Consider the following 12,444-nt stretch of genomic DNA (forward strand, 5'->3'; position numbering starts at 1 on the left):
AATTATTTATTTAAAATTAAATTTTAAAATATTTTTTACTTCAAAATATAATAACATAGTATATTTTTATCTTTTAAAATTTATTTTAAATATCAATACATTAAAAAAATCTAAAAATTATTAATCTAAATTAAAAAATTAAAAAATAATTTTTAAAATACTTTTAAAACACAATAAAAAGCATCACAGACTCTATAAAATTTTAGAAGATGTTTAAGAGTATGGTTGTGATTATTTTTTAAATTATTTTTTATTTAAAAATATATTAAAATAATATATTTTAATTTTTTTAAAATTATTTTTGATATCAGCATATTAAAATAATTTTAAAATAAAAAAAATTAATAAAATAAAATAAATTATTTTTAATTTTTTTAAAAAAACAAAAATAAATAATTTCTTAAGTTACCGATGACCTGACTTCATGAGCTCATCAACAGAGGAGAACTATCACAATAATGGTAATAATAATAATAAAAAAAAAAACCCGTGAAACGACAAGCCGAGAGGAGAACTACTTCATGAAAATGAAATGTTAAAATAAAAATTAAAATACATAGTATATTTTTTATTTTCCCATTTGTCAAGAAAAATTGAACGTTGAACGGTTGAAGCAAAATCTGGAAGACAGATAGACAGAGTCCAGTGGTCGAGAGGAAGAAGAAGAAGAAGATCATTCCTCCAAACGACAAGTCGTTTCTCTTCAGGTAAATCACCAACCACCACTCAGATCTTACAATCACTCTCAGAAACATAGATCTATTAAGATTTTGGTAATCTAATTCTTCTTTTTAGGTGAATTTCGGCGACGTGAAGAAATCTGGCGTTTGATTTTGTCAAAGATGGACAAGTCAAGTGCATTGGAGTATATCAACCAGATGTTTCCTACAGGTTTTCTTTTTAAGTAATTCATGTGTTAAATTTAGTGGAAATGATGTTTATATTTCGGAGTATGATTTGTTGATTTATTCGTAAATTGATACGCAGAGGCGTCTTTATCTGGAGTTGAGCCGCTGATGCAAAAGATACATAGTGAGATTCGTCGCGTAGATGCTGGAATACTAGCCGCTGTTCGGCAACAGGTCGTGAATTGTGATCTTTTGTGCGTTTTAATTGTTTGGTAGTTATGCATCTGCCTTGGCATTGTGAAGTCTTGAACTATTGCTGCGGCCGAGATTTTTGTTTATTTGTTTTTGGTACTAGATGAAGGAATATTATATGTAAATGTGTTATGAATTGAGGAAATAGAGAATTAGAGGTTAGAAATTAGAAATACGCTTGTGTTTGTTTTTGATGGCTGCGGTTATGTGCATTTTGATGTGATTTAGAGCAATTCGAGATCGAAAGCGAAGGAAGATCTTGCTGCTGCTACACATGCTGTGGAGGTGAGTTGTGGGTTAAGTACAGTTTTTGTTTCATAAATGTGTTATTCTTGCTGGTAGACAGTTGTGAATGGTTTTTAAATTTTTCCTTGATGAGTAGGAACTCATGTACAAGATTCGGGAAATAAAATCCAAAGCTGAGCAGAGTGAGACAATGGTTCAGGAAATATGTCGTGACATCAAGAAGTTGGATTTTGCAAAGAAGCATATAACAACCACAATTACAGCTCTGCATCGTCTCACCATGTTAGGTTGGTCATGCCAATAAAAACCCATTGCTGTAATTGGAACTATGTATGCAATAACTGGTGATATTTTTTATTGTTATTATTAACTACATCAAGCTTGTTGAATAAGTCATTCAGATTGGATTGGTAGAGGTGTTAAGATGAGTTCTTGCAAGTTGATCAATATGATATTTTATTGCAAGGAAAAATTAAACTTGAAAAATAAAAAATAGCATTATAAAGATCGGAAATACTGGTGTAACTTCTGATTGTGGTAAACTTTACCTTTCATGTATAAGTTGTTTTATTGAAACAGAATCAAATAAAACGTGAAAAATCCCTGGAAAACTGGTATTTCGACCTCATGTGCAAATGCTTGTTTTCATCTAAACATGTTAATTTTTCATCATCTATATCCTAGCACATTGGTGCACCTTTCTGAGCATCACACCTTGTCTTACTTCCAAGAGTCCCATCCCTAGGGGAGATGCAGTATTGTGAAATGCAACACCTTTTTCACTCTAGAGAAAGCAAAAGTAAAATGTGACGAATCCTTTAATGTTTTATTTGAACATTTAGTGCATAAATTGGTGATATAACATATGTTTTTCGGTTCTATGGCAGTGTCTGCTGTTGAGCAGCTTCAAGTAATGGCTTCCAAACGGCAATATAAGGAGGCAGCTGCCCAGCTGGAGGTACCTAATCTGCTAGGGCATCATTTTATTTTTCTATGTTGGTGATTAAGAGGTGCTTTACTTTTTGTGTATCTAGTTGAACATTATCTCAATGATTTTCCTTTTCTTTTATTTCTGTGATTTCAGATAGAGACTAATGTATGTATTCCATTGCTTAAATGAGTTTTTCTTTTTTTTGGCTCAATGCTTTCCATTGGGGATGTACATGTGATTATCTTAGGTCTTCTGCAAATGAGTGAACTGCTCCTTTGATGTCATTCACTAACTTACTGGGACCACAACATTGAGACATAGGAGACTTGTGATTCTCATAAACTTCAGTATAAATGAGTCGACATCCTTGAAATTTTTTTAGAAGGCCCATTGTTTACCCATTTGAATCTTCACCATGCAAATACCCTTGGAAACTGAAGCTTTTTGATTACCAATTTCATGTCTTATATCTGGTCTCTACTGTCTCAGTTGTATGATGTATTGTCTATGGATCTGAATGTATTTCAAATATTTTTGGAGCTCTTTGCTGTTACTCTTTTGATTTGCATTTTGTTTAAAACACACTGGTTCATGATGAATTCCAGGCAGTAAATCAATTATGCAGTCATTTTGAAGCCTATAGGGATATACCAAAGATCACAGAGCTCAGGGAGAAGTTCAAAAATATTAAGCAATTACTCAAGTCACATGTATTTTCTGATTTCTCAAGGTATGCTCTTCTGTTTCTTGATTGATGCACTTGTTTTTCACGATGAGAAATTGGAGATTTTTAGCAGGGATTACAAATTTAAGTAAACCACACAAACCTGATAGGACCTAACCTTTGCCTGCGAACAGGACAACCAATGCCTGGGTATGCTATTCAAAGATAATGATTTGAATGCCTATCCTCTGCTGTTGTGCTTGCCTTTTCTATCTGCAGGCCTTGAACTTGAAGTATCTATGTTCAAGAATTTATTACAAACCAGTAGGATTTTGGACTCGAGATTAATACCTATTAGGTTTGTGATTTGATTTCTGGGTACACATAATGCGCTTTAAAACCAGTTAAGTATGGTTTTAAACTATCCATGTGATTTGATATTTCTTTTGTGCATTATGTAAAACTTGTAGATGATGTGCATCTTGATTTTAATCTGTAATCCCCCCCCCCCATGTTTGTAAAAGATATGTGAGCTGTTATAATATAATATTCAAAGCTGAGTTTCTCTTACACTAATTTGCTTTTATATTTTGTTCTGTTTTAATGTGCATATATTTTTGTTATTAATATACAATGAGTAATTTTCTTTTTGTAATTAAAATATATGGTGACTGTTTTCTGGCATTCAAGCCGGCTAACTGACCCACCCATCATGTTATATCCAATTGAAGAATAATATGCTTTTCAACTTTTTTTAACTGCTGTGGATGTTTAAAACTTTTGCACAGCTCATCTCATTTATAACCTAAATTTTGACTTAGAGCTCTCTAGAAAACAAAACCAATGAAAAAAAGTAAAATGAAAGAGAGCGAGCTGTTTCCAAAAGGCTGATAAATAGAAAGAAGAGCAACTAATCATATTCATGTTTCAAGTACTTTTCCATTGTCTATTCCTTCTACCTCTCTTGAGATACACACTATCTATGTTTATTTCTCTTTTTCTGTGTTATTTTATATCAGCTTAGGTACTGGAAAAGAAACAGAGGAAGCTAATTTACTTCAGCATTTATCTGATGCATGCTTAGTTGTTGATGCTTTAGAGCCATCTGTGAGGGAAGAGTTGGTAAATAATTTTTGCAGCAGGGAGCTTACTTCCTATGAACAGATCTTTGAAGGAGCTGGTCTGTTGCTCGTACAATCCTTTTCTGTTGCGCCATTTTATTATGTCCGTATCTTTTTTTAGTGCCATGCTTTTGTATATCCTTAATTTTGAAATTTCCATGTTCTCTATATGACCAGAACTAGCTAAGCTGGATAAAACCGAACGAAGATATGCGTGGATCAAGCGTCGGATAAGAACAAATGAGGATACATGGAAGATCTTTCCTCCCTCATGGCATGTTCCTTACCGGCTCTGTATCCAATTCTGTAAGAAGACAAGGTGGGTCATTGTATTTTGGCATTAAACTTTTTTCCAGTATGAGTAACATTATCTTTCTGGAATAACAGCAGTGCTTTATTTGTAGGATAATAATGTAAATAACCATAAAGTTTGTTTTCAATGTGTTTACAGAAAGCAGCTTGAGGTTATACTTGATTATCTCAAAGAGAAGCCTGATGTTGGAACCTTGTTGATGGTAACCATTCTTTTGTTTATACATGTTGCTGATTTTTTCTTGAAACAAGTCACAGTATAGCAGTAGATATTGTATTGAGTGTTACTTTACTCTTCATTTTCCATGCCAAAGAAATTTCTTTCATAGTGATTTCTCTGGTATTGCTGATTTTTATTTTTCAGGCTCTGTTTTGAGTAATTTTATCTTTATTTTAAGCAATTTGTAGCAAATTTTTACTTGAAATGCTATGCAGCTCCATCAAGCTTTAATCCCTAAGAGACTACGTCACCCCACACAACCTTCATTTTGCTCTATCTAATATCTTGGATAATTCCTTGGCAATGTTAATCATGTTTAATTTCTTTAGCATGTATTTTTTGTCAATTCTTTATTTCTTTATGACAGTTTGACCTCTCCTGATGTTATCTATGCTCTGAAAATTGTCTAAAGGCACTACAAAGAACTCGTGAATTTGAGGATGAATTGGCCGAGAAATTTGGAGGAGGCACTCGCAGTAGAGAGATTGGAAATGAGATTGAAGAAATTGGTAAAGAAAATAATGGTCAAAGTGTGTCAGATATTCGAAAGAAATATGAAAAAAAGTTTGCTGCAAACCAAGGGAGCGTGCCTGAAGTATGCATTGAATACTGCCTGATAATTAAAATGTTGTTAAAATGGGCTATCAAGTTAATTGTCTCCCCTTCTGGTGTTCTGTGCTTGCAGGAGAAGGATGGAAATAAAGATTTGTCAGTGCCAGGAGCTGGGGTAGATATTCTCCTTATATGTTTCCATTACACATGGTTTAATAATTAAATATGCTTTATGATATGCATGGCTGTTAATGCATATGCTGCATTGGACAAAAATTTGAAATTGATGGTGATTTCCAAGCCCATTAGGAACATCTTATTATGAAGTCTCTTAGTTGTTGAGCCAAAATAGATTGTAGATTGACTATTATTCAGGGCTACAAGAATGATAAAAAAGATCCTCTGCTTGGATGCATCATGAAATTTTAATTCAATAAATATCTCCCTTTCAGCTCTCTGATATTCGGATCTTAGGATATTCATGTGGTCTTTCTGATTCAATTTTGATATTGACATTTTTTTACCTTGCTACAGATTTTCTAAATTCTTGACAATTTTCTGTGCTCATTGATTTTGCAGTTTAACTTCCACGGAATCATATCATCTTGTTTTGAACCTCATTTGATAGTATATATCGAACTGGAACAGAAAACACTGATGGAGAATCTGGAAAAACTTGTTCAGGTTGTTTGGCTATATCACCTCTCTACATATGCATCTTGAAATGGCCTTGTGCTTATTTTTCAATGAACTGTAATTTCTTATCACAGGAGGAAACATGGGATATCGAGGAGGGTGGTCAGAATAATGTCTTAACAAGTAGCATGCAGGTAAGCAGCTGGACATAAATTGTATTTCTCATCATTACTGTAACCACAATGTATTAACAGTAGTTATATATAATTTACAGATACCTGGCAGATGATTCCATGGTAGTTAATATACCTTATTAGCATTATTTTTGCACTGCTAACTAAATATAACACCCTTTTAGTTGTTTTCTCTTTTAGAACAAGTTGACTTATTTTCCTGGTGTGAGTTTCCTGTAATCGTTAATCATTATGCATTTATTTGCATTCAATTTACTTCTCCAGATTGTGGAAGTGTAGATGGAAAACATGTATATTAGGTTACTAGTGAAGCATAACTGGTATAACAAGCATATACCTTATTATGCTAGTGTTATCTGCCTTGCGTCAATCTCCAAAATTCTTCCCTTTCAGGCTGTAGTCATTTAAATGCTTCATATACTGTTCATTTTGCATTACGAGTGAAGTCTCAATCAATTCTAGATAGAATTTCTTGTAATCTTAGTTTGTCTTAAATGTGCAATTGACTAGATGCCTTTTCTTAGTGACAGTGATTTTTCCTTTTCAATTTATTTTTTGATTGATTATAATAATTAATAGTGGAAGAATAATGTTAACGGGGCCAGGTTATCAGACAGCCAACTAAATTATTCTCTCAATTGCTTATTGTAGTCTCAATAGGAATATTTTGTATGAACTGTCAACATTTCTGCTTGCCATTTAGTGTTCGATCCATGCATTATGTGTTTACAGATCTGCAATTTGGATTGTATCTAGAAAGGCATGCTCTTGCCAAAGCAAGGTGCTGAAATGGCGATGAAATGGTTACCTTAACACTTGATCCTGCACCTATGCATGTCTGCTTAAGAATTTCACTGTAGCATTGTATTCCAATGACATGGAACCCTGTTGTGTTTTCAGTTGTTTCTTATAATCAAGAGGAGTTTAAAGAGGTGTAGTAATCTCACAAAGAACCAGACATTATTAAATTTGTTCAAGGTACCTCATCTGAATCCATATCTTGGTTTTCATTTATTATTGTCAGTGTTACAGTTGTAATAATTCAATATCTTAAATATTTGAATATAGAAATGCATTTTGAATTTATGTGCACATGGGTTGTGACAGGATTTTAAAGAGAATTTTTCTAATTTCATGTAACATTCACATGTCATTTGGAAACTATCACAAAAAATCTCTTTCGTATCTCATCAGTGTGCCTTGGAAAGTTTATGATTTTAGGTTAGTTTCCTAAAGCTTTCATACTAAACAAGAAACAATAACAATTCTAACGATTAATTTCATTGGAAGCAGTGAAAGCAATTAAAAACAATTCAGATTTCAGTTGCTCAAATAGTTTCTCCTAGTCAGCAAGGCATTCCAAGAGGTTGGAACTTGTGTGGTTGCTATTGCAGAATAGGTGATTTCAAGTTTTAAACCATATCTTAATTGTAAAATGGATTCTACAGATTGTCTTGTGTTCAACTGACCTTGAAGCTGATGAGATGGCCTCTGTCATACGAGTATAGAAAATATTGGAGTTAGCTTATCCTATTTTCCTTCCATCATTAGGTATTTGAAAGAGTTCTCAAAGCATATGCAGCAAAGCTTAAAGCAAGACTACCTAAGGGTGGTATGGGGATTGTTGCAGCAGCCACGGGCATGGATGGACAAATAAAGGTATCAGCATACATATCAGAATTTCATAATTGCTTAAATCAGGTTATCTTTTACATAAACTATTTGTGTTTTGCTTATAATTTCACTTTGGACAGACATCTGACAGAGATGAAAGGGTGATTTGTTTCATTGTCAATTCAGCTGAATACTGCCAAATAACGGTCAGTCAGTTTCTCTGTTTGTTACTTTTCTCTGCAATTGTTTTGTATTGCATGTCTGTCTATCTTCCCATGTCATTTTGTTGGCAGAAGTACATGTAAAGGACAAAAAAATTGAATCTCCAGAAAAACCCCAACCATAATTCATTATCTAAGGTGTTTTTGTTTTTCCCATTTTCTTTAACTAGTTAGAGCAAAGCCACCTGCACAAGAAAAATAAGTTCCAAGGTTGCAATAAATCATGAACCAACATTTACAACTCTATATCTGAAGCCCCATTAGTTATATGATGACATTCAGTAGATTTGCAATGCATGACCTTTTGAATAGGAATTAAAAAAGAAACAGTAATTGGAAGTGGACAAAGGAGTTTTCTCAACTGGTCATACCAAAGCGTGGTCCATGAACAATAGTCAACTGGTCTGACTAGAGGCATTTCAATTGTTGACTTAGAGTTTGAAAAGTATAATAATCAAAATGGATACTGATGGTTATAGTTTCCTGAAATTAAAACCATGTTTTGTATCAAAATCAGTAACAAGAATTTGGCCTTTATAGCTGATCTAATTGTAAGTTTCAGGAAAAGATGTTTCAGCGGTTATGATTCGAGTGGCTTGTCATAATTGAAGTGTCAGTTGCCTATGTGCTATTGTACATTTACCAAGCTTCATCACTGTGTTTTTCTGATGCACCAAACTGCAATATTGGGTGTTCAGTCATGCTTTCCAATACAGGCAGCATGTAAATGCTATTAATGAAGCCTATTCTCAAAAACATTAAGTTTGTTTGATGCTTGCTTCTTCTGATTGGAAGTGGTGGACGTACCATCAGCATCAAGTTGGTTATTCATTTGTCCTTGCTACAGGTGATACTTTGAAGTCTTCATAATCTTGCTTTAATTTTCTTGACAGTCCGGTGAACTGGCTGAAAGTGTATCAAAAATCATTGATCATCAATTAGCTACTGGAGTGGACATGTCAGCAGTTGAGGTACTACCCATCCATCAATAGATTCTGTCATAGAAATTCTGCTTTTCATATATATAGCACGGGAGTCTTTCGATTGTGCAGGAAGAATTTTCAGGGCTTATTACAGAGGCATTAATGACCCTAGTACATGGCCTGGAAACTAAATTTGATGCTGAAATGGCTGCAATGACACGTGTTCCATGGGCAACACTTGAAAGTGTCGGCGACCAATCAGAGTAATCTGCATTGTTTAAAATTCTAATCTTGAATACTTGTGTTGGATACAAATTCCATAAATAACAGAACTATCTTTCTGCAGGTATGTGAATGGCATAAATATGATCCTCTCAAGCAGCATTCCAGCACTAGGAAGACTTCTTTCACCAATACATTTCCAGTACTTCTTGGACAAGGTGATTGGAGTTGGAGAGTTCATGATGATGATATTGCTATCTTGGTCTTAGAAACCTAGTGCATTATTTACTGTAGATCATTAGAGTTCATGATGATGATATTGCTATCTTGGTCTTAGAAACCTAGTGCATTATTTACTGTAGATCATTATTTGCTTTCTTTTTCCCATTTATGGCATGTTATGTTTTTTATCTAACTTGATGTCACATTCAGCATCATTTATTGAGGGTGATGCCACCCTTTGCTTTGGTTATCCCATGAACTTGCATGGTTAATACATCTCTTCCGCTCAAAGCGATCATTTTGAAATTTTTGTGCAGCTTGCATCATCCCTTGGCCCACGCTTCTTTGCCAACATTTTCAAATGCAAGCAAATATCAGAAACTGGAGCCCAACAAGTAAGGACTATTTTAATTGTTTCTTTTTTCTCTTCCATGATTTAGCTTGTTGGCTTCAATGACTAAAATTCAAGGATTGGTAATTCATGCATCTGGCTAATAACACAGCTGTTAGTTACATTATGTGATGCAAGGTTTTCTTTGTTTTGGCATTTGGGTTGCATCCCATGCACCAACTGAAATTTATTTTTGTCTTGAATATTTTTTTCTTCAAGGAAATTCAAATTTCTTAGTCTATGCATTAGTGCATGCAAACTAGTTGACAATTTAAGCTTGTAATTTGTATAAAAGATTTGCATGGTGTTGTTTGTTAAGCTGGAGTGCCTAGTCTGCTATTCATTGATTTAGCGGTCTATTTTTCCTTTTTAAATCTATGATGTTGTCTATCTTATCAGAAAACTTCTATACAATCAGATGAGTGAGTTTGCATTTTATTTTATTCTCTTATTGCCTTTGAAAAGATTATACGAGTAAGAAAATAATCTGGTTTAATTCATGTTTGTGAAAATAATGGCTTAAAAAAAAACCTCGGAACCATGTTATTTATTGTTAATGTAATTCAGATATTACAAATGCCATGATGCAATTGCAGATGCTTCTAGATACCCAAGCTGTCAAGACAATTCTTCTGGAGGTTCCTTCCCTTGGTCGACAGGTGAGTTAGCTCTCCCATATAAACATTTGTACATTTCACATGGTCAAAGAGCATTGGTAGAATTTAAGAATTTGTATGCTGTTTGGATTGAAACCCTCCAGCTTTGGAAAGTGCTATACTTCAGTAACCATAGCTCTTATCGAGCCTTATTGCCCAGATCAACAGAATATGATTTTAAGGGCCTTGTTACCCAAACTAAACTGTTTTTCTTTGTTTTATTTTGTTGAAACAGACATCAAGCTCCGCTAGCTATTCAAAGTTTGTGAGCCGTGAGATGAGTAAAGCTGAAGCACTTTTGAAGGTTTGCAATGAACTTTATGATGGTTTTTACTTTACAGCTCATTTGCAGGTTTTTGTTTTTCCTAATACAAAAAGTAATTTTCATTTTACAGGTTATACTCTCCCCAGTTGATTCAGTGGCAGATACATATAGGGCACTGCTACCAGAGGGAACACCAATGGAGTTTCAGCGAATTCTGGAGCTAAAGGTTACTTGTTCTCTCGCTCTTTTCTTTCATTTCTTTTTTTTCCCCTTGGGAAGAGACTAATGCAATTTGATTCTGCGTAGAGGCCAAAAAATATTAACCTCGTGTGGATTTGGTTCAACTTTTTTATCATTTGGTTTTTACTTCTCTAGGAAGTAAAACTGCGTGAGTTTAAGTGTGTGTTTAAGAAGGAACACAAGTTTTATTACCACTTAAAAATGAGAAAGGAATGCATATTTGGTTCCACAATCATGGATACTTTTACCTGTCAAACTTCGGTATATGGCAATTCCTGCTTTCTAGTTGTGTGGTACCGCAGTTTCTATAAAAATCAACAGGTTCAAATTCTGTGTTTGCCCCAACAACTTTCAAGTTTCTGAACACCTTAGTAGTTGAACCTTTTCAAGCAAGTCTGCCATTTTTTTAAAATCAAATTTCTTTGTTCTGACGCACTCTTCATCATGCTTGGTCAGGGTCTTAAAAAAGCAGATCAGCAGACTATACTTGACGACTTCAACAAGCACAGCCCTGCAATTACTCAACCTTCAATTGCACCATCTGTCGCACCAGCTGCCCCCCCGGTTCCTGCAAGTCCTGCAATTGCCAACTCTACAGCTGGATTTATTGCTTCCCGAGAAGATGTACTTACTAGAGCTGCTGCACTTGGACGCGGTGCTGCCACAACCGGTTTTAAACGGTTCCTTGCTCTAACTGAAGCAGCAAAGGACCGGAAGGATGGTCCGTTTAGAAAACTCTTCAATGCATGAAATTCACACAATATTGTACATGTACATGAGGCACTTGTTCATCTTTCGTTTTTCTGTAAGTTCATAGGTTTCATCACTTTTTGGTCACATAATGATGTCAGCATCTACCTATAAATTTTGTGTACGAGAAAAGAGTCGGTTTTTCAGAAAATCCCCCTCCATATGCCCCTTTCGGCTACAAGAGTACAAGGTAAAAGTTGAAGCCAAGCCATATTTTGCTTTTGCATGAATGCTGGATTTACTTTAGGCATGTTTGTAAGCTTCTGAATTGAAATTTTAATAAAATTTCATGTTTAGAATTATTTCGAAAGTTAATAATTGAATTTCAAATAAAATTTAATCTTAAAAAATGATACAAAAAGTAAATTAAAAATTAATTTAATATTAAAATTAGTTTTTCTAAAATATTCACCTCTCTTTTCTTGTCTTCAAAAAAAAGATGTAGGTGATGAAATTAATATAAAAAATAGAATGAATTGAATTTTATTTATTTTAAATATATAAATTTATGTATCAATTATATTTAAATTGAATTAATTTTTCAATGATTAAATTATAATAAGGAATTTGAACTGGTTTCAAATGACCCGTTACTCATCTCCTAATTATTTTGTAATCTCTCTGGAGGCAAACCACGCAAGCTGCCTGTCTAGGTATCGACCATTTATTACATCTCTGTTTATTTTTTATGGTGACAAGCAGGGATCAGCCGGAACCACCACCGGTGGTCCTTCCATAGCTTGAAACTAGCGGTGTTCGTCATAGTATTAGATTGACTTTTAGGTCCGTGAGGGTTCTTGATTTAACGAGATCCGAAACGTTGTTTTTCTCTTATTTAAATAAGAGAGATGAATAAAATAATTTAATCAAATACTTATCAATTGGACCCAGAATGCACTGGGTCTTAAGATCCAAAATTTGGTAAACACTACTATTTTACCGGATTCAAGACCCGCCAAAAGCA

At 34.0% G+C, this 12,444-nt stretch overlaps 1 protein-coding gene across 2 annotated transcripts; it reads left to right on the forward strand.

Annotated features, from left to right (window-relative positions):
- Positions 1-476: 476 nt before the first annotated feature.
- LOC118033139 (vacuolar protein sorting-associated protein 53 A) lies at positions 477-11,782 on the forward strand. Of its 2 annotated transcripts, none has more exons than XM_035038004.2 (25): positions 477-707; positions 796-891; positions 988-1,082; positions 1,329-1,385; positions 1,483-1,633; positions 2,234-2,304; positions 2,883-3,007; positions 3,961-4,121; positions 4,240-4,381; positions 4,514-4,577; positions 5,007-5,189; positions 5,280-5,321; positions 5,726-5,830; positions 5,917-5,976; positions 6,877-6,954; positions 7,528-7,635; positions 7,731-7,796; positions 8,705-8,782; positions 8,864-8,997; positions 9,081-9,174; positions 9,496-9,573; positions 10,166-10,228; positions 10,461-10,529; positions 10,621-10,716; positions 11,187-11,782. In XM_035038004.2, exons 2-25 carry the CDS (start codon positions 843-845, stop codon positions 11,478-11,480), a joined length of 2,463 nt encoding a protein of 820 aa, XP_034893895.1. In that variant the 5' UTR covers positions 477-707; positions 796-842; the 3' UTR covers positions 11,481-11,782. The 2 variants fall into 2 exon arrangements, with proteins under 2 accessions (XP_034893895.1, XP_034893896.1); XM_035038005.2 differs by having other exon boundaries at positions 817-891.
- The last annotated feature ends 662 nt before the right edge of the window (positions 11,783-12,444 follow it).

The sequence above is a fragment of the Populus alba genome, chromosome 16, assembly GCF_005239225.2.
Source record: "Populus alba chromosome 16, ASM523922v2, whole genome shotgun sequence".
In the NCBI taxonomy this organism is placed as follows: domain Eukaryota; kingdom Viridiplantae; phylum Streptophyta; class Magnoliopsida; order Malpighiales; family Salicaceae; genus Populus; species Populus alba.